At 36.9% G+C, this 24,754-nt stretch overlaps 1 protein-coding gene and 1 pseudogene across 1 annotated transcript; one reads left to right on the top strand and one right to left on the bottom strand.

The window, feature by feature from the left end:
* Positions 1 to 1,274: 1,274 nt before the first annotated feature.
* NPM1 (nucleophosmin 1) lies at positions 1,275 to 12,283 on the bottom strand. The gene is made up of 10 exons (XM_063085371.1): positions 12,004 to 12,283; positions 9,827 to 9,906; positions 9,130 to 9,249; positions 8,738 to 8,831; positions 8,309 to 8,415; positions 8,147 to 8,214; positions 3,939 to 3,996; positions 3,520 to 3,603; positions 2,607 to 2,708; positions 1,275 to 1,545 (listed from the first exon to the last, which is right to left on the bottom strand). Exons 1-10 carry the CDS (start codon positions 12,059 to 12,061, stop codon positions 1,537 to 1,539), a joined length of 780 nt encoding a protein of 259 aa, XP_062941441.1. The 5' UTR covers positions 12,062 to 12,283; the 3' UTR covers positions 1,275 to 1,536.
* A 12,071-nt stretch (positions 12,284 to 24,354) lies between these two features.
* Positions 24,355 to 24,754, top strand: LOC134369129 (ubiquitin-like FUBI-ribosomal protein eS30 fusion protein; annotated as a pseudogene).

The following is a 24,754-nucleotide window of genomic DNA, read 5'->3' as shown; positions in this document are numbered from 1 at the left end:
TCTTCTCAGTCTCTGCCAACTAAATTCCTAAGCGTTCCCATGAATTCAGTAATCTGAAGTATTGTCTGTGGTTAGGAATCTTTTAAAAGAAGCCAACACTTAAGAGAATAAAAGAATAAAAAGAGAATCATAATAATAAATCACAATAAAAAACACGGATTTGGTCATGTCCCCAGAAAATTCATTTACCTCCTGGTCAGTCATCCGGAAGCAATTCTTCACATAATTGATGAACTTGGCTTCCACTTTGGGAAGAGAACCACCCTATTGAGACAAAAGCATTAAGGATAAGTATAAAAATACATTGTTTTTGAGAATATCATAAGGAAATTCCTCAAAGATCTACATGTTATTACATAAATCAATTCATTCCTTGCCCATTCAACTTTTTCATTAGAGGAATACGAAATATCTTTTTTAAGCCTAGAAAGACCTAGTGGGCAGCATATTAGGACCAATGTCTTTCAAAGTAGTACTCCTATACTAAGAGGTTTGTCGATGGTTCACATCTTCCCAGACACTCTAGGAAAATAAAATACAACCTACACTTGAGTTTCTACAGGCACACAAATACAGCAACTTTGGCTGCTTACCTAACACAAGTCAGTTTTATCACACTTTACCACCCAGACCAAATACAAAACAAACATACACCCTTTCTGAGAACTATGTCATGAGTGACCAAAACTGCTGAAACACTTTAATATTTTCCAAGAACCTAGGTCCAGCACAACACTAACCTGGGAATCATCAGTTCAAGGGGGTATGTAAAGTTGAATGGGGGAAAACTTTACAATAATTACACTTCACTAATCTTTAAATAAAGTTTGGCATTTCCATAAAGTTATAGATGTAGGCTAGAAACCTTGATAGTATTAGCAGTACCTGTAACTTGGTCAAAATTTTCAAAACATTACTATTGTAAATACCTTAAAACATTTGTATTTATCACAACTTTGGGATTATCTTATTTAATGTACTAAATATCACTGTTTCCTATTTTGATTAGCTAAATTTTAATTAGCTTGCCTTGTTAACCTGAATACTGCCTTTTATAAATTTTGCAAAAGGTAACAAGATTTCTGAATGCCAAAGGGACCATGGCAGAATCTGGTATAGGATAATTAACTGCCTTTCATCACCTAGAATATAATAATTACGTTCACTATATAATAATTCACTACAATAATCCCCATTTTAAAATTATCATCACATACATTCTTATTTGAGTCATTAAAATATTTATTAAGCAACTAATGAGATACAAAGGTGATTAAAACATGGTCAGAGGCAAATGCACAAGTAATAGAAAGCAAAGGGTAAGGTTCACTGAAGCCAAAAGAAAGTGCTTTAGTATCAAAGAGATTGTTTCCAGCCTGGGAGGGCACATAGTTGGCAAATCAGGAAAAGGGATTGAGGTTAAAATAGAAGACTTCAGTCTGGATTGTTGATGATAGTCAGTATGGACTATATTTGTCTCTCCTTTTCCTCTCTCCCCATCTTTGGGCTTAATTTACCAGTAGTGCCCAGGACTGTTCAATGCGCCTGCAATTAAACCAAGGAGATAGGACCATATTAAAATGGGGGGGAGGGGCATCTAAAAGATGTCATTTTAGCAGTGTATGCAAGGGATAAAAATAAGTGATACCAGGAAAGTTAAAAGATTGTGTGACTAAAGCAAAACAAGAAATACATTCTGGTTTTAAAGTGTTATTTTTCCAGTGGACTTATCACTGCACAGGAAAGGAAATCTACTGAAGCCATGTAGAGCCTAGAGAGCACAGGAAAAACATGGGGGAAATGATCTGGCAATGTTTCCTTACCACCCCACATTTATTCTCAGTGATGGGGTCTGAAAGTATTATTCACAGAATTAAAGCTTCTCTCAAATGTCTAAGACATTTAAGCTAATTATTCTGTACAGAAGTCCAGAGTTCACTAAAGGTTACTAAGTTTTAGTCACCCAGTTAATTAGCAAGAAAGAAGAGTTAATCTTCTCACATTTCCATTAAGACAAAAGGAGACTGTATGTAAGCATATTAGCCACTCAAATTCAAGATATTATCACATATATTGACTGGTGACACCTTGGTGTGAAGGGCAAATAGAAATGACTCAATTTCTGAAAGATGTTTCTGACTAGAGTCAGTCATGAGTAATTATTTTTTAAATATACTGCCAAGCAAGGGAAACCAAGGCTCTACTTTCCCAGCTGTTTCCAATTTTATTGAAGCCTCATACGCCCTCTGCTGGTTCTATAGTATATTTTACCACCAGAAGAACGAGCAAAGGGAAGTGTTCCCATTGATTATCTCACTATTTAAGGTCAGACACAACCAATTTGCTTATAGTTCTTTTAGAATGGAAATATATTTAACATCACATATGCAAAAAAAAAAAAAAAAAAAAAAAATCACCAGACAAGATTATAAATGAACGTAACCAATTGTATTTTCGTAATCCATTTTTGAAAAAAATTCACATTCTATGAAAGATGTAAGTTTATTATTAAAAGGATAAAAAATGAAGACCATTCTAGTTTATCCAAACCCCTGAAAGATGCAACTTAGGGACCTGTCAAGCATCTTTAAGATAATACTACTCACTTTTTCTATACTTGCTTGCATTTTTGCTTTAATGTCTTCTACAGAACTAGGTCCTTTTGGTGTTTTAGGAGTTTTTTCCTGTTTTTTGAATGATTCTTGACCCTAAAAAAAAAAGTTTAATTTAAAAGGTCACAAAAGTACAGCTTTTAATTAAAACCCATTTTATCTGGATTTCCTTAATAAATATTATTCTTACAATCCTCCCTTATAAAAACCAAGTATACAACCAGAGTTGCTATTATATTCATGCCATACAATTATTTTGTTCTTAAAATCATTCCTTCAAGGAAAAAGGAGGCTGGCGGGTTAGCTCAGTTAGAGTGTAGTGTTTTAAAATCAAGGTCAGGGGTTCAGATCCCCATACTTGCCAGCTGACCAAAAAAACTTTTTAAAAAAGGAAAAGGAATAACTTGAGCCTGCATTTATATTCAATACCAGGTCAGTTCAAATGTGAAAACAGAAGGTCCCCAATAAAGTCAATGCAGCTTGATGTCTGTGGCCCAGCCCAGAGCAATTTATATAGTAATCTCTACATGTAGAACAGATGTATTATGTTCTTTTAAGCTCTTTAAGTTCCCTACTTGATTCTAAAATGCTACCAAGGTTGAGAACCTCTGCTCTATGCTGACACATATACATTTCAAATTGCAAGATTTCTTTACATATCACAAAAAAATCTTGCTGTTGGGCTTCCTCTCCCACTGGAACACCAGCAGCCTTATATCTAGTATATATGTGTCTGTCTCTAGAACAATGATTATCAACAAACAGATTTTAGCTCTTTAAGCCACAAAGGTTAGAGAATGAGGGTTCTCCAAAGGGCCTATCAAATTTCAGACAGACTAGATTCTTCCACAGAACCTTTTTCTCCTATTTCAATGAAGCCTGTACTTATACATATGTTGCCACTTACTTTTGATCTTGGTGTTGATGGTTTTGAGTCTTTTCCATTCTGGTTTGATTTTTGTGCATTTTTGGCTGGAGTATCTCGTACAGACTGCAATTAGAAATTAATCTTAATCAGTGCCCTCCTACATGACTGACATCAGTGCAATTAAATTGCCCCAAACCATGTAAGAGAAGTAGCAGTCACTTTGACAAAAGGTTGCAAAAGGGCTAACAAATTGTAGGAGGCCAAATGGAATGAAACAGACCATTCCCCACTATTAGTAAAGTTTCTGTATTGTTCTATTCAGGACCAATTTTCAGTATAAGACCACATCCCAAACCAGGTATCATTAACTACAGAACATGTGAATAGCACTGTAAAACTTAAATCATTTTTGTGATTAGCTATTTTTGACAACCTTATAGCACTGTATCTATACTCACTTTCTTCACTGGAGCTTTTTCTTCAGTTTCTTCATCATCAAAGTCATCATCATCATCACTACAATGAAATAGGTCAAGACATTCAAGATCTTTCAAAATTTAAAAGGAATGAACAAAAAAAATGAAAGCTGGATCTCAAAATGATCACCCATATTTGTTGCATCACTGTTCACAATAACCAAGAGGTGAAACCAACCCCAATGTCCAAACAAGTGAATAGATAAAGTATATACATAGGTATAATCAATAAATATGGTTTTTAAAAGGCAATCCTGTCACATGCTACAACATGGATGAACCCTGAGGACATCATGTTAAATGAAATCAACCAGTCACGAATGGACAAATACTGTATGATTCCACTTATGACATATCTAAAGTAGTCAAACTACTTCAAAAATCAAAACAAAGTATAATTTTGGTTGCCAGGGGCTGGAAAATGAAGAGTCGTTGTTCAATGGGTATAGTTCAGTTTTGCAAAAAGAGTTTGAGATAATAGTTAATACTACTCAACTGTACACTAAAAAAGCAAATGTGTTAGAAAAAATAAAAATAAAATTGGGGTGTTTAAAGAAATTCAAGATCTAAATAAACAGAAACACACATCTCATGTTTACAATTAAGATGGCAATACTCCTCAAATACAGATTCAACACAATCCCTAACAGAATCTTGCCGGCTTCTTTGTAGAAACTGATCCTAAAATTTACATAAAAACTCAAAGAACCCAAAGCAGTCAAAATAATCTTGAAAAGGAACAAAGTTAGAGGACTCACATTTGGTGTTTTCAAACAGTAATTTACAAAAACCACAAAGCAACAGAACCAAGACAGTGTTCTACTGCTTTAAGAATAGATATGTGTTTATGGTAAATGATTTTTTAAAGGGTGCCATGAAAATTCAATGGGGAAAGTCTTCTCAACAAATCATGGTGGGGCAACTGCTTATCCACCACATGCAAACAATGTAGTTGGGACTCCCTACACCTCACATCATACATACAAATTTACTCCAAATGAATCAAATACCTAAATGTAAGAGGTAAAACTATAAATCTTAGTACTAAACAAAGGGGTAAATTTTCATGACCTTGGATTTGGCAACACAGCAAAAGCAACAAAAGAAATTGGACTTCACAAAAATTAAGAACTTCTGCACAAAGGCCACCCATTAAGACCGTGAAATAACCTACAGAACGGGAGAAAATATTTGCAAATTATGTATCTGATAAGGGACTTCTTTCCAGAATATATAAAGAATTCTTACAACAATATAAAGACAAGCACAAGTAACCAAATTATAAAAATGAGCAAAAGAGCTGGACAGACATCGCTCCAAAGATACACAAATGGCCAATAAATACATGAAAAGATGATCATTAGTGAAACCCACAATAAGGTATCACTTCACACTACAAGAAACCACCACATACTGCTGGCAGGAATATAATGGGGTCAGCCAACTTGGAAAACAAATCTGCAAGTTCCTCAAAAAGTTAAACCTAGTTTCCAAAGGATCTATTAATTATGTTCTAGGTATACACCCAAGAAAAAAGAAAATATGTCCACAATGTTCATAGCAGCCAAAAAGTGGAAACCCAAAAGTTCATCAACAGATGAATGGATAACTAAACAGCCTATCCATACAATGGATTACTCAGCCATAAAAAGGAATGAAGCACTGATACATGCTAAAATGTCAACGAATTTTGGAAACATTGTGCTAAGTGAAAAGAAGCCAGTCACAAAAGACCACACATGTTATGATTATATTTACGTATCTAGAATAGGCAAATCTATAAAGACAGTTCATTAGTGGCTGACTAGAGCTTAGGAGCATAAGCGGTGACAGGTAAAGAGTATAATTGTGAGACGATAAGTGTTCTAAAATTGGCTGTCGTGATGGATGCACTACCACGCATATGCTAAAACCATGGAATTGTACACTTTAAATTGGTCCAGTTAGTTAGAGCATGGTGCTGGTAATACCAAGGTCCAGGGTTTAATTCCCGTACTGACCAGCAGCCCCCAAAATAAACAAATAAATAAATAGATTGGTGAAAAATGGGGAAGAGATCAAATTACTGAAGGGGAAGTCCACAGAAGTTTGTATTAGCAAATAGAGTGGAACTGGTCCACCTAAATTTAACTCACAAACTTAACATACTGGCCAAAATTTCTTCTCCACACTACATAGTCTCTAAATACAAAACAGCAGCAACTTTATGTAAGAAAAACCCATCTTTCCAATACTGAGTGAACATTTGCTATGTTAATAGAACAAGTATCATGATGTGTAAAGCAACACAGAAATACAGTCCCTTTAAGTGGTTTTTAATAGTGATTTTTGTCAGTACAAGACTCTGGCCTTAGGACCCAATCCCTGCAAGTGCCTCTCTTGTACTAAAAATAAAACAATGATTTCTATAAAAGCATCAAAAACAGCTTTACTAGGATATTTCCTAATAAATGAAAAAAGATATTTAAGGAGAGGGCCACACATTATACTACTAATAGAAATTCTCCATAACTATACAGAATATACATAACCTTTTCTTGCTTACATCAATACCAGAGGCAGCTAAGCCCACACCACACCCTTTCCATCCTCAAAACAGGACCATTAATTTCACCTTTATCTTGTGGGTTCCATGTCTTCTGGGACCATGGCATAGACTTCCAAGTAACTACTTCAACTAACAAACCTTCAAGCATCTCTTTACATTTTCATTGCCATCTATATTGGGGCCTAATCATCTCACTAGTGGAAGGAATGTCCTATTAAGACTTGTTCCCCTCAAAGCATCCATTAACTGTACTTTACTATCTATACGTATATCTAACTATCCTTTCTTCACTTTCATGAAAACTTGCTAACTTGGACCTTGATTATCATTTACACTATTCATCCCTCCCTCAAAAGATAAAGACAACTTAAAGACACAAAGGAAGAGAAATGTAAATTCTTACATTGTGGTTACATCAGGAATTATACCTATTTTAAAGCTAGAAATTTGCCAAAGCCCCAGCAGATTAATACCAATGAGGTCCTACTCCAAAGCCTTCCTATAAGTGACTGCTTGTCTCCAGACTCATGAATATGCTACTAGACACTCACTTATAAACCTATTCAAAGGTAACTTGAAATCACCAGAGTAAATCAACCTAAGCCTAATTCAGCACCATATACTAACCACATCCCATTTCTGTTCGTAGCTTGTTTTCCATTCTTCTCTTAGGGTGTATGTATTATTTTAATTCTTACCAAGTTCATCTGTAAGTTTAACATGAATGTATTTTTGAATTTTTAAGCATTCCACTCTTCCAGGCTTTTCCCTGTTTTCTGCCTGTTTCATGCTTAAAGAGCTCTTTTTAAAAAGAACTACCAGCTTGTCTATTTGAAGTTACTGAAAACCTAACTTCTAGATTTGATTAATGCATGTTTTCTCAAAGCCTCTTAGATTCTTTCTGAAGCATGTTTTCGACAAATATGTATGGACCAATTTCAAAACTTATGAACAAAGGTGAGAGACAAGTAAGAATTCCATGTATTAGAAGTTCCTTCTATTTATAGCATATAAGAAAAGGCTCATTATGAATACTACTTTATCCCACAGTGATAGTTAACTGTTTATTACCACAACTTGATCTAGTTTAATAAATTCATCAAATCTTGTTTCCAACAATATTTTAAATTCCAAGAAAGCCTTAATAACCCATTAGAATATTATTTTGTCAATAAGGAACCAAACCAAAATAAACAAACCAAAATCCTTTATGGGAATAAAATAAAAACCTTTATTTAATAACAACATATAAAACAAACATAACTAGAGCTATTCAGATGCTCTTATTTCCATCTAATCCACTTATTTACCATAAAATTCCAGACTTGATAATGTATAGTAAATGTGTCCACTAAATTTTCCTCAAGAGAAAGGGAGCTAGTCAAATCAATTTGAGAAATGCTGCACAGTCTTACCCACCCTTCTGAAAATTCACAACGCACAGCAGTATCTTAAAGGCTCATTCATAGTCCCAATATCCTTTAAACACAGCTCATTTAACCCCAACTGACAACCACTGATCACTTACCCTTTATTCAATTATAAACTATTAATCACATAGGGTGACTTTGGTTAATTATGATTTAAATAAAATTCCTCCCCATACATACAACTATGTCGTTTCTAAGAGTATACTACTTACTCGTCATCATCATCATCATCTTCATCGTCGTCATCATCATCTTCATCAGCAGCGAGTTTTACCTTTTTCTTAAAGAAAAAAATATATTCATGAGCAAGAGCTGGTCCTTATCACCAAACTAAAGGCTAGAATGCAAAAACTGTAGTAAAATTGCATCTCTACCTGTGGAACCTTGCTACCAGTTCCAGGGGCAGATCGCTTTCCAGACATACTTAAGAGTTTCACATCCTCCTCCTCCTCATCTTCTGATTCTGCATCTTCCTCCACAGCTAAAATAAAAATTAGATACGATAAAAGTCAAGAAGCAAAAACTCAGAAAAGCACTGATAATACACAGTAGTAACAAGTGTTTTAAAAACTGAGATTCAGAAAAACAGCAAAGTGGGAAACTAATGTTTTAAAAGGAATTTTGTAGTTACTCATTGTTAGATTTAAACACAAAATAAGGCCTTTCCAGTTATAAATTACTAGATTCCCATTTGAACGTATTACAAAGACAGTATAACTAGCTGCTTTATCAAGTCCAAATTGGGAACCAAACAACTGCATTAGAGAATAAATTAAACAGCATAATATATAAGAATAACATACCTACTAAGTGCTGTCCACTAATATGCACAGGCCCTGAGCCACACTTCAACCGTAAGACAACAGGTGGCGTTATCTCAAAGCCCCCAAGGGAAACCTAAAAGGCAGAAATTTTTAATCGCTAACAGGTAAAGAAAATGTTTGTACAATAGGCAATTATATTCAAACCCATAAACCAAATTAACAAACCAGTGAACCAGTTTTTCCACCTTTGATAAGAAGCAGAAACAGTCATGGTCAAGAGTGTGACCATTCTACCCCAGTGACAGAAGATAAAGAACCACCAAATATCCCTTTCTATTTCCTTGGTGTATCTCAAATGACTCCTAACTTAAAGCCACAGAATTAAGCCTTGATATAAAATCTGAGGTATAAGTGCGTATAAGTGCCCTTACCGTAGGCTGTACGGACATTTTCAAAGTTGCCAGTGTTACTTTAATTGGACTGCCCTCATAATTCATCGCCTCTGCTTCAACAATGTGCAGTTCATCCTTTGCACCAGCTCCTAAACTGACCTGTCAACCAAAAAAAAAAAAAAAAAATACTACTTCAACTTCTCAAGTTCCAGCCATTTTATAATTCCCACCAAAATCTGTTACATATTTAAAAAGAAAAAAACAAGTTTAAACCTTTCATTATTACTACTGATAAAAAACAAATTTGTGCACAATGTTGTCCTCAAGTGTTATGTGATCTTAGCAAATCAATTTCTCATATTCAGTAATTTTCAAGAAATCCATAAAATGCATCCACACAACAGGGATCACCTAGCAAACTATTGAGCAACTACTACAAAGTTCAGCAGCAGGCTAGTCTCTATGGGGGAGAATGATTATCACAGCCCTAGAGGCCATAATGCAATTGAAGTAAAATAATAATAAGGAAGGCTAAAGAGTAGTGTGCCTGAACTAAATGAGTATTAATTAAAGATTGTCAGGCTTTAGAGGTGTACAGAAAATGAGGTACATACAATACCCAGTTACACGAATACAATTTTACAAGCAGTCAGAGAAGCAAAAGAAAAGTCTCAAGCCACATGAATAGGAACAAAAGGCTGAAAGGTTAAGTAGTTTATTTCAAAAGTTTAAGTACCGTTCTTAAAGATAACTGGTGCTCATTTTCATCATTATCCACTTTAAAGTGATAATCTTTGTCGGCCTTTAGTTCACAACCTGCAAATGAAGAAAACAGCAACTCTAACAAGGAGAAAAACAATGGGAACGGTAAGTGTGGGTAACCAAAAAGGTGGAGGTTAACTAGTGAACTAGTTTTTCACTAATCTCGCTACCAAGGCAGAATCATGTCTTCCTGGATTTCCTGAAAACAACTTCTGTAAACACCAAATAACACCCGTACAAGACTTTATGAGTTCCACTCTCATTATACTATTTCATTCTCACCTACATGACATAGGCACTATTATTCTGCAGATAGGCTTAATAACTTGATAAATCTGAAACTAAATCAAGTATATGAAACCAAATCTAATGTACAATACCGACAACTTCCCACTATTTAAAAAAGCTCAATTACCTACCTAAATTCCCAAATAAAGTGGCAAATTAGAAATGAGAACAGTTACACAAACACCAACATGAACAGCTTTTTCATAATTTAATTACAACAGAAAAACTACAAATATAGAAGAACCAGTTTGTTAAAAGGGTCAACATTTCAGTCTTTGGAGCAACAGAAAACGACATAACATTAAATTATGTTATGTTTAAAGTATGTTTAAGAAGTTATGTTTAAGGCAAGAGTAAGTATATACTCTCACATCCAAGGGATGTTTCCAATAAAAAGGTTAATAAAAAAAATTCTTTGACATAAATGATCAGAAACCTCAGCTATTCAAAATGGCTAGGAATAAAGCCTTAATGTATAGTGCATGTTATCTACTCCCATTTCGTTAATATGCAAATTGTTTTAAATACTATCAGGATAAAAATTTAGTTTTAAATGATTTCCACCTAACTGCCATCTAACAGTTACTGGTATATAGACGCTTAAATGTTATTGCTCAATTAATAAATCTCAGCATGGTTAAGATAAAATTTGGGGCAGGATTTGTACAGAGACTTCTGCAATTAAGTTTAATGTTATTGAAAACCAAATCACGACTCTCCTCAGAACTATAGTACAGTGTGTAACAGTGTGCGGGGGTATAGGGGTCGAGAGTGGGGGTTCCCAAACAGCTCCAGGTCTTTGATTGACCCAAAATGATCTCTCGCCACAATTCTCATCATAACAACAAAAAAGATGGTTGCTTGGTGCCCCACAAAATGTCGCCTCCGCCCCCCCCCCCCAAAAAACCCAAAACCTCATTTACAAAGCACCGGCTCTGGAATCAAGAGGCTTGGTTTAGACCTAGTCTCCATTTACCTGTAACTGCAACCTTCGTTAAGTCACTTTACTTCTCTGAGCATCAGTACAGACATCTGCAAAGTGGGGCTATTTCCATCTACCGCAATGACACAGAAAAAGGGCTCTAAAAATGAGAACTACCACCACAGTAGGTGTTGTAAGCACTGAACAAAGACCTCCAGAACCCTGGAGATATCAGTCACTTCACCCAACATTTCCCGCCTAAGAACCTCAACTGAGCCACAGCATCCCAAGCTCCAGGGTGACAAGACACCAGTGAGCCCCGGATGTAACGCCCACATCCCCTCCTCTTCCCAACCACGTGGTAACCACGTGCTCCCAGCGGCGGCGGCGGCCTGAATCCCCACCGTGTCTCCCCTCCCCCTGCAACCGGTTGAGGAACCTGGGCTAAATTTTGGTCCCAGAACTCTGGACCCTGGGGCCTGAAAAACGACCCCAGGTTGTACCTATCCCCTACCCCAGCAAGAAAATCCATGCCGTATCACCAACCCACACAAACTCTTGGACCACCAACCCGGGGCCTGAATCAGAAACCTACGCACTCACACACCCTTAAAAGAAAATACATGCCCAGATCTCTACCGCGTACTCCAGGCAACGCCGAACCTTCAGCCAGTCAGGTCCACGTTACATCAGGCATTGGGCCTCGGACCGCTCACGCCCGACTTCAGGCCGCTCTTCCCGCTCACCCCTTCAAGCAGCCGACTCTCCCCTCCGGGCCCCCATCCCCCAGGGCTCCAGCAGCTCGCTTTCTATTCCCTCAGGCCTTTAGCCTGTCTAGCTCTCTCCACCAGCCCAGGCCTCAGTCGGATTCCCGACCCCACCCCCACCTCAAAGCCTCCAGGCCTTGCTCGGCCTCGCTCCAATCCCCCCACAGCAGTTACCGAAAAGATAATTCTGAGGCCTCAGGGGGCTCATGTCCATGTCCATCGAATCTTCCATGGGGTGGTAGCACGCACGCAGGTGGGAGAGAAGGCGGACGGAGAGAAACGACCACTCCGCAGAAGAGCCGCGCAGGACGGAATCACACCAGGGAAAGGACGCGGGCTCTCCGCATAAATATATAGCCGCGAAAGATCTCGCGAGAGCTTTCCAAGTCCCGCCTCTGTGCGCCTGCTCGGGAGCCCCCTCTCCACTATAGTTGCCCTCCTGCGCAAGCGCTCTTCAACGCCTCTCCTTTCTACCTCGCCCCCCACCTCCTCCAGGTACTTCGCGGGCTCCCACCGAGCACGCGCAGTCGTATTCCAGCCCCACCCCTCCGCCGCCATCGCCTGTGCGCACGCGTAGCTTCCCCGGTAGCGCGCGCTCCCCACCTCCCACCCACTTCCACGTCCTCGCTCGCTCAGGCCCGCCGGACTCGCGCCAAGAGGCAGCGCAGCCCACCCTGCAAAATGGCGACGGTAGCCCTTCGCTGTGTTGGATATGGGCGATTAACCGGTTGGAAATAAGCCAGAGAACAGCTCGGCTCCATCCGTTTCCCCATCTCTTAGTGCCCCGCAGGCCTTCAAACAGGCATAATCACTTCAGGATTTGTGACTTGCCTGAAGGTCTGGAGTTCATCATTTCCCCAAGGTTGAAATTTCAGGTACCAGAGACAGCGTGGACGACAGGTTATTCTTTGTTGGGGAGAAAAGATGTAGCTACTGGCTAGGCTTATTCAACTATGTTCTTATAGCTTTATCTTTTCTGGGGAAACATCGCCCAAGTTAAATCCTCATCTTTACGCCATCTGGGAGCCAAAAAGGGACTGAGTCAGTCTCAAAATCAGCAGGGCGAACGTCCTTCTAAAAAAGCTCCGAGGGTTTGCAGCTTCGAGAAAGTGCCGTTTTTAATCCTTAACATTCCTAATGAAAGAAAACAGGTGACTTGTAAGAAACATAAACCTTAATTCGAATCTTTGGGAGTGAACCTGGGAATTAGCGTTTTAAACTACACCTTGACATTGAGGACCCCCGCAGCCCCTGAGCGCTGGGGCCTTTTGAAGATCCCGCTAATTAGCTTTTTTGCCTCAATATATCAAATTTAAGAAGTACTGTGAGGAATAAAAATAGTTACAGCGATGCGCCTACTTCCTTTTCTCCAAATACAATCTAGTTGGGAAGATCACCTATAATATACATGAACCAATTGTTAATTAACAGAATCAAAATCCTAAATTTGGAGAAATCAGATACGACCAATATGTGAATGGGGCCAGTCTGTTCTCCACCTTTTCTCCACCCCCAGCTAAAGAAGAGTCTTCACCAACCTGGTTCTTGGCTCTTTTGAGATGCTAGAGGAAGTCCTCAGACGTGGAAGAATATCTATGAAAAGGAACTGAGAAAGGCTGAGAAAAGGCAGGGGGTGGGGGAACTATGGCTGAGAAGGATTTGGGCATTTAGAATGAGAAAGTCTCCAGAGGAGCTACAGGAGAGTGGAGAAGGTGTTAATAATGTTTTTAGGGCTCTCTGGTTGGTTCAGTTAGTTAGAGCGTGGTGCTGATAAAATCAAGGTCCACGGTTCGATCCCTGTTCCAGCCAGCCAACAAAATTTTAAAAATACAATAAATAACTTTCTTTTAGCCCATGCAAGTGAAAATTGGAACTACTTTATAATTTCTTTATCAATTCTGGACCGTGATTGTTTGAAAGCAGCTCTGTACAGGGGCCTGAACCATAAATAAATAAATTTGTTGTTTTAACATTTCAGGCACCTAGTCTCCATATGAACTCATAGAACCAAGAGGTTTAAAAAAAAAAAGTGCATTTTTCAGATTTACAAATACAATGAATGCTCACTGTCTTTTTAATTAAAATTATGTAGGCCTACACAAACTGAAAAGGTGAAAGTACTCCCTCTTTCCATTTCTCCATCCCTATTCCCATTCCCTAGGGGCAACCACTACTAATAGCTCTGTGAGCATCCTTCAAAACTTCTTTTTATACCGTTAAACAAAAATTATAGGAGGACGTTGTTTTGGACTAAGCTTCTGCATAGATCGCAACAGAATGAACTGAAAATCAAAATGTAGTCACCCCTGCTAAAGTTCCACACTAAATTGTCTGACGTTCCAAGAAATCAGGAAAGAGATATAACAGCCAATTTCCCAAACAGGCCAGTTTAAGTCTTCAAAGGTCATTTAAGTTCCCTCTGTTTTGACTCTTACACAAAAGAAGTACCTGATGTTAACCAATCAGTTATTTTTCCATTATTCTGTCTCCCGGTTCCCACCTTACAAGGAAAGCAACTTTGACATGACCAATCTGCTTTTCGTTCTTCGTTTCTGCTTTTTAAGCCCTTTTTCTATCTACACAGCCAACCTCTTTTGCTCAGCTCATTGGAACACTTTATTCTACGGTATGAAGTGTTGCCCAATTCTAGAATCCCAATAAAGCCAATTGAGATTTTTAAACTAAATTTGTTGTAATTTTGTCCTTTAACAAAATTAAATATAGTATATAAAAATATATATACAGTATATATATATATATATATATATATATATATATATATATATATATATATACACACACACACACACACACACAGAGAGGGGGAAATTATATAATGGGATTTTGGGGGGGTTAATGTGGGTGATTCACATATTGTTCAATTTGCTTTTAATATTAAAAATATGCTTTGGACATTTGCCCACATTACTGCATAATATGAATATGTTATAATTTAACTGTTCATTCCTCCATTGATGGACACTGAAATTGTCTCAATAATTTCGCTATGAGAAATAATGCCTTAGTAAATATCTTTGTACATATATCCTTATGGACATATGTACAAAAAGTAGTCTTGTAAAATATATTCTAAGAAATGGATTTGCATAGTAAAAGGGCAGGTATTTTCAAATATATGTACATATAAATGCATCTTTTTGTTGTTGACATAAGTAGGGTCACACTTTATATATTGTTCTCCAACTTTCCCTCTTCAGTTCATGTGGCTTAGCTATCTAACACAATATAATATACATATAGAGGTCCACTGTATTCCTTTTAGGAGTTGTATAGTATTCCATAGGATGAACACATATATTATTTTATTAATTCCAGGCTTTATTTTAACTCTTCATTTTTTAACACATTTTATGATGGAAATTTTCAAACATGAACAAAAATAGGAAGAATCCTGTGATGAACACTGATATACCCATCACTCAGCTTCAACTATTATCATCACGCAGCCTATCCTGTTTCATATATACCCTTCTACCCTCCTTCCTCCTCTCCTATTGCTGGATTGTTTAAAGATAATCCCAGACATTTATCATTTCACCTATAAATACTTAAGGATGTATCTTTAAGAGATTAAAACAATTTTTTAAAACCTAACCACAATGCCATTAAGGTAAAAATAAAATTTTTAAATAATTCTAATATTAAGAACTATCCAGTTCAAATACTCCCAATTATCTACAGTTGATTGGCTTGAATAGGATCCAAGCAAGGTCTACACATTACCCTGAGACATGCTGTCATTTAACATGTTCCCTTCTTATATTCAGGTATGATAAAATATTCCAGGTTCACTTTGCACATTTCCTGCCCCTGACATTGATTAATCCATTTCTTTACAGACGTTGTTTCTTTTAGTGGGAAGTATTAGAGACCAAATTCTGGTTATGAAAAGTGCTAATTGCTATTGCATTGGTAGTTTTTTCATACTTTTCAATGGAAAGAACGAGAAAATAATTTCTAAGATAAAAAGTAATAATACTCATTGTTCTGTATTTTCCTTATTGTTTTCCCTCACTTAGCAATATACCCTGGACACTACTCCATGGCAGCATATAAAGATTTTTTTTTTTTCGCATTCAATTTTACAGCCAGGTAATTTGGATGTATTCTAGTTTATTTAACCAGTTCCCTATTAATGGACATTTGGGCTGCTTCTAGTCTTGCACTGTTATAAATACTAGAGCTATGAACAGTATTGTGCATGCATCATTTCGTATTTTTACCAGTAACTGGTGGCATTATAATGGGTCAACTTGCTAGGCTAAATTTCCCTCCATGTTTACAGTTAGGATGGGTCACAAGAAATATTTTCACTTAAAATTCTGCAGACCAAAGGGAAGCAGCAGCCATTTTGTTAAATGCTCAGAAGGCCAGGGCAGGTACTTTTGTGGCTCACACACATGGCTTATTTGCTGGCTCACCCCATTTGGCTTGGGGCAGCATCCAGGCCTGCTCCACTTCCCCTTGGATCCTCATTCAGCTTCCACAACTAGGCCTTGTGTGCATCTAACTCAATAAAAAAGATGCCAGATTCTGCAAGAAATGCATCAAGGTTGGAGGCACTGAGAACTGGCTCAGGTTTTGGTCTGTCCTCACGGGTTTCAGTTCATGCTCATGAATGCTGGCTTGTGCTTGCAAACTCTTTTTACCTCCATTTGTGCTTCTTAACTGTGGGCCCTGCAGACTTCAAGCTGCAATATCACTCTTGAAAACAATAGCCTTACACAGACTATTTAACCAGCTCTTGCAATGCTTATGATTTTTGCTAGATACAAGTATTGCCTACTCCTCTTTACATGGTATATAAATTTTGCATTCTCACCATCAATTTAAGACTGCCTGTTTCCTCACAGTATCACATACAGTATGTAGTAGAACTGGAATTTTTATCAATTTTATAGATTAAAAATGTTATCTTGTAGATTTAATTTGCATTTATCTTATACCCTACTTTATTTAACTACTCTGTATTGTTGGATATTTGAGTTATTTTTAGTTTTTCACCTCTCTGAACTATAAAATGATAAACATCCTTAAACATACATGAATTCTTTTTTTTTTTTTTTGGCAGCTGGCTGGTATGGGGACCAAACCCTGGACCTTGGTGTTATAAATACCACACTCTAACCAACTGAGCTAACCAGCCAGCCCACTTACATGTATTCTTGAAAGTTAAATCTCAGTACCATTGTTTTGTTTTATTGCTTTGTTTTTTTAAGGGATAAATTATATACAATAAAATTCACATTTTTCTAGACTGCAGTTCTACAAGTTTTGACAAATGCATACAGTTTTATACCTACCTCTACAGTTCTATCAAAAATCCCCAGGCCTCTTTGTAATCAACCTCTCCCCACACCTCTATCTCCTGGCAATCACTTATCTGTTTTCTGTCCCTATAACTTGGTCTTTTTCAGATTGTCATATAAATGGAATCATATAATACATTGGCATTGTGAGTCTGGCTTCTTTTACTTAACATAATACATGTGAGATCCATACACATATCAGTAGTTCTTTTTTTTTTTTTTATTGTTAAGTAGTATTCTACTCTATGGATATACCACAGTTTACCAATTAATCAGATGAAAGATATATGGTTTTTTCTCCAGTTTTGACCATTTACAAATGAAACCACTATACGTATTCTATACATATTCTTGTACTGATTTCTACGTAAATAAAAAGTTTTAATTAAATTTGGGTAACTATTCAGGAGTGGGAGTGCTGGATTACATGGTAATTGCATGTTCAGCTTTAAAAGAAACTGTCAAGCTGCTTTCAAAGTGGCTGTAGCAGTTTACATTTCTAAGATCAATGGTTGAGAGTACCACCTGCTCCATATCCTCTCCAGGAGTTGCTACTGTCAGTTTTTTAAAAATAATAGAGTAGTTATATTGAGGTATAACTGATATCAATAAACAGCACATGTTAAAAGGTACAAACTGATCAATTCTAACATGTGTATGTACCTTTGAAACCATTACCACAATCAAGAAAATAAACTTTTCCATTGCCCCAAAAGCTTCCTTATGCCCCTTTGTTATGCCTTTTTCCTGTTCCTCCTTACTACTTTCCCCACTTCTCCAGGCAACCATATTTCTGCTTTCTGTTGCTATAGATTAGTTTTCACTTTCTAGAATTTTCTATAAAAAAGGAATCATGCACTAAGTATTATTTTTTCTTCATTCTTTCATGCAGCATAATTATTCTGAGATTTATCCAGTTGTCACATGTGTCAATATTCCTTTCCTTTTTACTGCAGAGTATTCCAGTGTATGGGGTGGGTATGGAATAAAAATGCTGTTTTTTCTATGATCAAAGTTAAGTTGTTATCAGCTTTAAATGGCCTGTTATAACTATAAGATGTTTTATGTAAGCCTTATGGTAAGCACAAAACAAAAACCTATAGTAGATAAACAAAAGATAAAAAGTAAGGAATCAAGTCATACCACTAAGAAAATCATCTAATCACAAAGGAAGACAACAAGAAAGAAAGAAAGGAAAAAAGGATCTATAAAACAACCAGAAAACGATTAACAAAATGGCAATAATAAGTTATTACCTATCAATAATTACCTTGAATGTAAATGAATTAAATTTTCCAATCACAAGATGTGAAGTGGCTGAATGAATAAAAAAACAAGAACCCACTTTACCTTTAAAGACACACATAGACTGAAAGTAAAAGGGTGGTGCTAATAACACCAAGGTCCAGGGTTCTATCCCTGTGCCAGCCAGCCACCAAAAAAAGAAAAAGCAAATCAAAATAAAACAAAAAGAAGAAAGTAAAAAAGTTTCCCATGCAAAGGGAAACTAAAAGAGAGCAAGTGTAGCTATACTTATATCAGATGAAATAGATTTAAAGCCAAAAACTGTAAAAAGAAACAAGTTCATAATATAATGATAAAAGGATCAATTCACAAAAAAACCCAATTGTAAATATTTATGCACCCAACACCAGAGCATCAAAATATATAAAGCAAACATTAATAAATCTAAAGGGAGAGATACAATGTGATACAATAATAATGGGACTTCACGACCCACTTTCATAAATGGCTAGATTATCTAGACAGAAAATCAGTAAGGAAACATTGAACTTGAACTACACTTAAAATGCACCTAACAGCGTATAGAGAACATTCCATCCAACAATAGCAGAATACACATTCTTCTATAAAGTGTACACAGAGCATTCTCCAGGATAGATTACGTGTTAGCCCACAAAACAAATCTTAACAAATTTAAGTCATATCAAGCATATTTTCCTACCATAAAATATAAAACTAGAAATCAATAACAGGAGGAATTTCAGAAAAGTTACAAACATGTGGAAACTAAACAACATGCTCCTGAATAACCAAAGAAGAAATGAGTCAAAGTAGGGATTAAAAATAAATTGAAAAATATCCTTTTTTCTCTCTTTTTTATTCTTCTAGAGAAGAAAAATATCTTAAGATAAACAAAATGTAAATACAACATATCAAAACTTATGGGAAGCAGCAAAAGAAGTTCTAAGAGGAAAGTTTATTTCAATAAATGCCTACATCAAAAAAGAAGAAAGATTTTAAGTAAACAATCTAACATTATATTTCAAGGAGCTATAAAAGGAATAAACTAAGTCCAAAGTTAGTAGAAGAAGGAAATAATGAGGATCAGAACAGAAACAAATAAAATAGAGACTAGAAAAACAACAGAAAAGATCATTGAAACTAAGAGTTGGTTTTTGAAAAAGATAAAGGCTGACAAGTGAGCTCATTTGGTTAGAGCATGGTACTGAGAACAACAAGGTCCAGGGTTTGATACCTGTACCAGCCAGCTAGAAATAAATAAATAAAATAAAAGATAAACAAAATTGACAAACCTTTAGCTAGACTAAGAAAAAAAAGAATGTGGAGCATACTTACATTTATAAAGCAAATATATTTCACAGAGTCTAGTTCCCTGTAGTTTCAGGTTTAGCCTAACTCCTTAAAAGTACATATAAAAATGTTAACCTTGCAAAAGACAGGAAACTTTCCCCAGGCTAAAAGTCTCTGTTGTAAGATAAAGAATTGTAACACAGCAAGGACAGACAAGTTACTTAATTGATATGTAAAGATATTGGGCAGCTGCTGTAGGGAAAGAGAATCTTTGCTAAGATCAAGCTTTTGTTGGTGGATCGACTTAACCTTTTGCAAATTGCATTATGGAATGTCACTTTGCTTGTTACCCATCTCTATTAAACTATTACCACACCTAAGTTCTTTTTCTGTAACTTCCTGGTCTGGAAAATAAATGTGGGGAGAGAACCCCAATTCATGGTTAATTTCCCTAGGAAGGAATGCCTCTGTCTTGAGGGTTCTGGGAAATTAACCCCTTTGGGGTCTCTCACTACTTGGAAGAAATGGGCTTTGAGTAATCCTTTTGCAGCTCCATCACCCAGGGGAAGAGAGGTGACAAATCCGTGGGAGGCAAAGCAACAAAAAAGAAGACTCAAATAAAATCAGAAATGAAAGAGAAGACATTATACCTGATTCCACAAAAATACAAAGGATCATAAGAGAGTAATATGAGAAATTATACACCAACAAATTTGATAATCTAGAACAAAATAATAAATTCTTAGAAACATACAAACTACCAAACATCCACAATTAATGGATGAATCATGAAGAAATGGAAAATATGAACAGACCAATAATGAGAAAGAAGATTGAATCAGCCTCCCACCAAAGAAAAGCCAAAGAACTGATTGCTTCAGTAAAAAGTCTACCATGAAGGAAAAGCCCAAGAGCTGATATCTTCACTGTTGAATTTTACCAAATACTTAAAGAACAAATACTAATCATTCTCAAGCCCTTCCAAATAATGGAAAAGAAGGGAATACTTCTAAACTCATTTCACAATGCCAGCATTACTCTGACACCAAAACCAGGCAAGGACACTACAAGAAAAGAAAATTACAGCTAATATTCCTCATAAACATAGATGCAAAGTTCTCAACAAAATACTAGCTAACCAAATTCAACAGCACATTAAAAAATTCATTAACCATTATCAAGTGGAATTTATTCCCCAAATGCAAGGATGTTTCAATGTATGCAAATCAATAAATGTGATACATCACATTAACAGAATGAAAGATAAATATTACATGATCATCTCAGTAGATGCAGAAAAAGCATCTGACAAAATTTAAAATTCTATTATTTTATTCTAGGTTATCAAATGATAAACACTCTCAAAAATTAGGTATAGAGGGAATGTACCTCAACACAATAAAGGCTGTATATGACAAGCCCACAGCCAACATCATACCCAGTGGTGAAAAGTTGAGTGCTTTTTCTTTAGGATCAGGAACAAAACAAGGATACCTACTCTCACCACTTCTATTCAACATAGTATTGGAAGTCCTTGCCAGAGCAATTAGAAAAGAAAAAGAAATAGAAATCATCCAAGTTGGAAATAAAGAAGTTAAATTGTCTCCCTTTGCAGATGACATGATCTTACACATAAAAAACCCTAAAGAGGCTACTAAAAAACTGTGAGAACTAATAAATCAATTCAGTAAATTTTCAGGATATAAAATCAGCATACAAAAATCAGCAGCATTTCTGTACACTAACAATGAACTATATAAAAAAAATCTAGAAAATCGCATTTATAATAGCTACCAAAAAAAAAAATCTTAGGAATAAATTTAACCAAAGGTGAAAGATCTGTACACTGAAAACTATAAAATGTCAATGAAAGAAACTTAAAAATGCACAAATGGAAAGATATCTTGTGTCCATGGATTGGAAGAAATAATATCAAAATGGCCATACTGCCCAAAGCAATATACAGATTCAATGCCATATCTATCAAAACTCCAATGACATTTTTCACAGAAATAGATAAAAACAACACTAAAGTTCATATGAAACCATAAAAGACTCCAAATAGCCAAAGATATCTTGAGCAAAAGAACAAAACTGGAGGCATCACTCCACCTGATTTCGAAATTCCACTACGAAACTATAGTAATCAAACCAGCATGGTACTGGCATAAAAGCAGACACACAAACTGATGGAACAGAATAGAGAGCTCAGAAATAAACCCACACATTTACAGTCAACTGATCACAACATGGGTGCCAAGAGCATACATAGGGGAAAGGACAGTCTCTTTAATAGATGGTGTTGGAAAAACTGGACATCCACATGCAGAAGAATAAAATTAGACCCTTATCTTACACTATACACAAAAATCAACTCAATATGGATAAACTCAATATGGATAAACATAAGACCTAAAAGATTAAAATTACTAGAGGAAAATATAAAAGAAAACCTTCTTGCCATTGGTCTAGACAATAATTTTTTAAATATGACACCAAAAGCACAGGCAACAAAAGCAAAAATATAGAGATAGGATTACATCAAACTAAAAAGCTTCTGTGCAGCAAAGGAAACAATCAAGAGAGTGAAGAGACAACCTACAGAATGGGAGAAAATATCTGCAAGCTATACATCTGAAAAGGGGTTAACATCCAAAATATAAGGAACTCAAACAACTCAACAGCAAGAAAACAAATAATCCAATTTAAAAATGAGCAAAAACCCTGACTAGACTTTTCTCAAAAGAAAACATACAAATGGCCAACAGATATACGAGGAAATGCTCAACTTCACTAAACATCAGAGAAATGCAAATTACAACCACAATGGGATACCACCTTACACCTATTAGAATGGCTATCAACAAAAAAGACAAAGGATAACAAGTGTTGTTGAGGATGTAGAGAAAAGGAACCTTGTACATTGTTGGTGAGAGTATAAATTAGTACAGCCTTTATAGAAAATAGCAAGGAAGGTCCCCCAAAATGAAAAATAGAACTACCATATGATCCAGCAATCTCACTATTAAGTATATATCCAAAGGAAATGAAATCAATATGTAGAAGAGATATGTCCCCCCATGTTCATTGCTGCATTATAGATACTCTTTGACTTACGATGGGATTACATCCCAATAAACCCATCAGAAATTGCAAATATCATAAGTCAAAAATCCATTTAATACGCCTAACCAACCGAACACCACAGCTTAGCTTAGCCTACTTTAAATGTGCTTAAAACACATTGTCCAACAGTTGGACAAAATCATCTAACACAAACCCTGTTTTATAATAAAGTGTTGAATAGCTCATGCAGTTTACTGATTATTGTACTGAAAGTGAAAAACAGAATGGTTGTATGGGTACTCAAACTACGGTTTCTACTGAATCATATCACTTTCACACCATCATGAAGTCGACCCTTTGTATTCACAGTAACCAACATTTGAAATCAACCTGAGTGTCCAGCAATAGATGAATGGATAAAGAAAGTGTGGTATATATACACAATGGAACACTATTCAGCCTTAAAAAAAAAAAAAGAAGGAAATCCTGTCATTTGCAACAACATGGATGAACCTGCAAGACATTATGTAATTGAAATCAGCCAGGCACAGAAAGACAAATACTCATGATCTCACATGTGGAATCTAACACACAGTGTAAAATGGTGGTTAACAGAAGCTGGTGGATGCGGATATTGCGGCAATGTTGGTCAAAGGACACAAAATTTCAGTTAGACAGGAGGAATAAGTTCAAGAGATTTATTGTACATCATGGTGACTATAGTTAATAATATAATGTACACCAGAAAATTGCTGAGAGTAGATTTTAAATGAACCCATCACCAAGAAATGTTAAGTATGTGAGATAACGTATATGTTAAATAGCTTGATTTAGCCATTCTACAATGCACACATATATGAAAACACTATTTTACATCATAAATTATACAATTTTTACTTGCCAATTAAATAAATAAATAAAAGAAAACTAAAAAAAAAAAATTCAAACTCTGTCACTCTGCACTCTCACACAACACCTCCTACAACAGCTGTGTGGGGGTTTTCCTCCACACACCAAGCAGTTCTCCAGCAGACACCAACTGGGTGCCCTACGTAATTCAATTCAGACACTATTTACCTGGAGGTAGCATCAGATCCCACAGGTTAAGGGCTCAGAACCACAAGACTAACTCCACCTCAGATGCCAGTCACAAGCCCCAGATTGTGCCCTATGCTTCTGACCAACCGGCTGTAAAATGGGGTTTCCACGATCCCCCTCTTCGGGTTCAGTAATTCGCTAGGACAGTTCACAGAACTCAGGGAAACACTTCACTTACATTCGCCGGTTCATTATAAAGGGTGTCATAAAGGACAAAGATGAACAGCCAAACGAAAAAGTACACAGAGCTAGGTCTGCAAAGGTCCTGAGCACAGGAGCATCGGTGCCCATGGAGTTGGGGTGCGCCACCCTCCCGGGACACAGATGCTCATCAAACCTTGTCGTTCGAGAGTTTTCATAGAGTGACGTGCATGGGGCGCAGCAGACGGTGGGGACGTGTGCGCCCTCGTTCCTTCCTTTCTCTCTACTCCATCTTCGCGGTAGCGGCGTCAGTGACCACGGTTGAGTCGCTGGCATGTAGCTCTTTGTTCGCGCCCTGGAGTTACACACCCTCGAGGTGACCAGCCAGGACACGGTCGCCCAGATCAAGTCTCATGTAGCTTCACTGGAAGGCATCGCCCCGCAAGATCAAGTCGTGCTCCTGGCAGGCACGTCCCTGGAGGAGGAGGTTACCCTGGGCCAGTGTGGAGTGCACGTCCCGACCGCTCTGAAAGGAGCCAGCCGCGTGCTTGGAGGTCAAGTTCATGGTTCCCTGGCCCGGGCTGGGAAAGTGAGAGGTCAGACTCCCAAGGTGGCCGGACAGGAGTACAGAAGAAGAGGCAGACCGGGTCAAAAAGCAGATGGAATACAGTCGGCTCTTTTTCAATGTTGTGCCCACTTTTGGCAAGAAGAAGGGACCCAGTGCCAACTCTTAA

This window comes from Cynocephalus volans, chromosome 2, assembly GCF_027409185.1.
Source record: "Cynocephalus volans isolate mCynVol1 chromosome 2, mCynVol1.pri, whole genome shotgun sequence".
Taxonomy (NCBI): Eukaryota; Metazoa; Chordata; class Mammalia; order Dermoptera; family Cynocephalidae; genus Cynocephalus; species Cynocephalus volans.
Note: the sequence above shows the minus strand (reverse complement) of the source record. Positions and strands in the feature narration are given on the sequence as shown.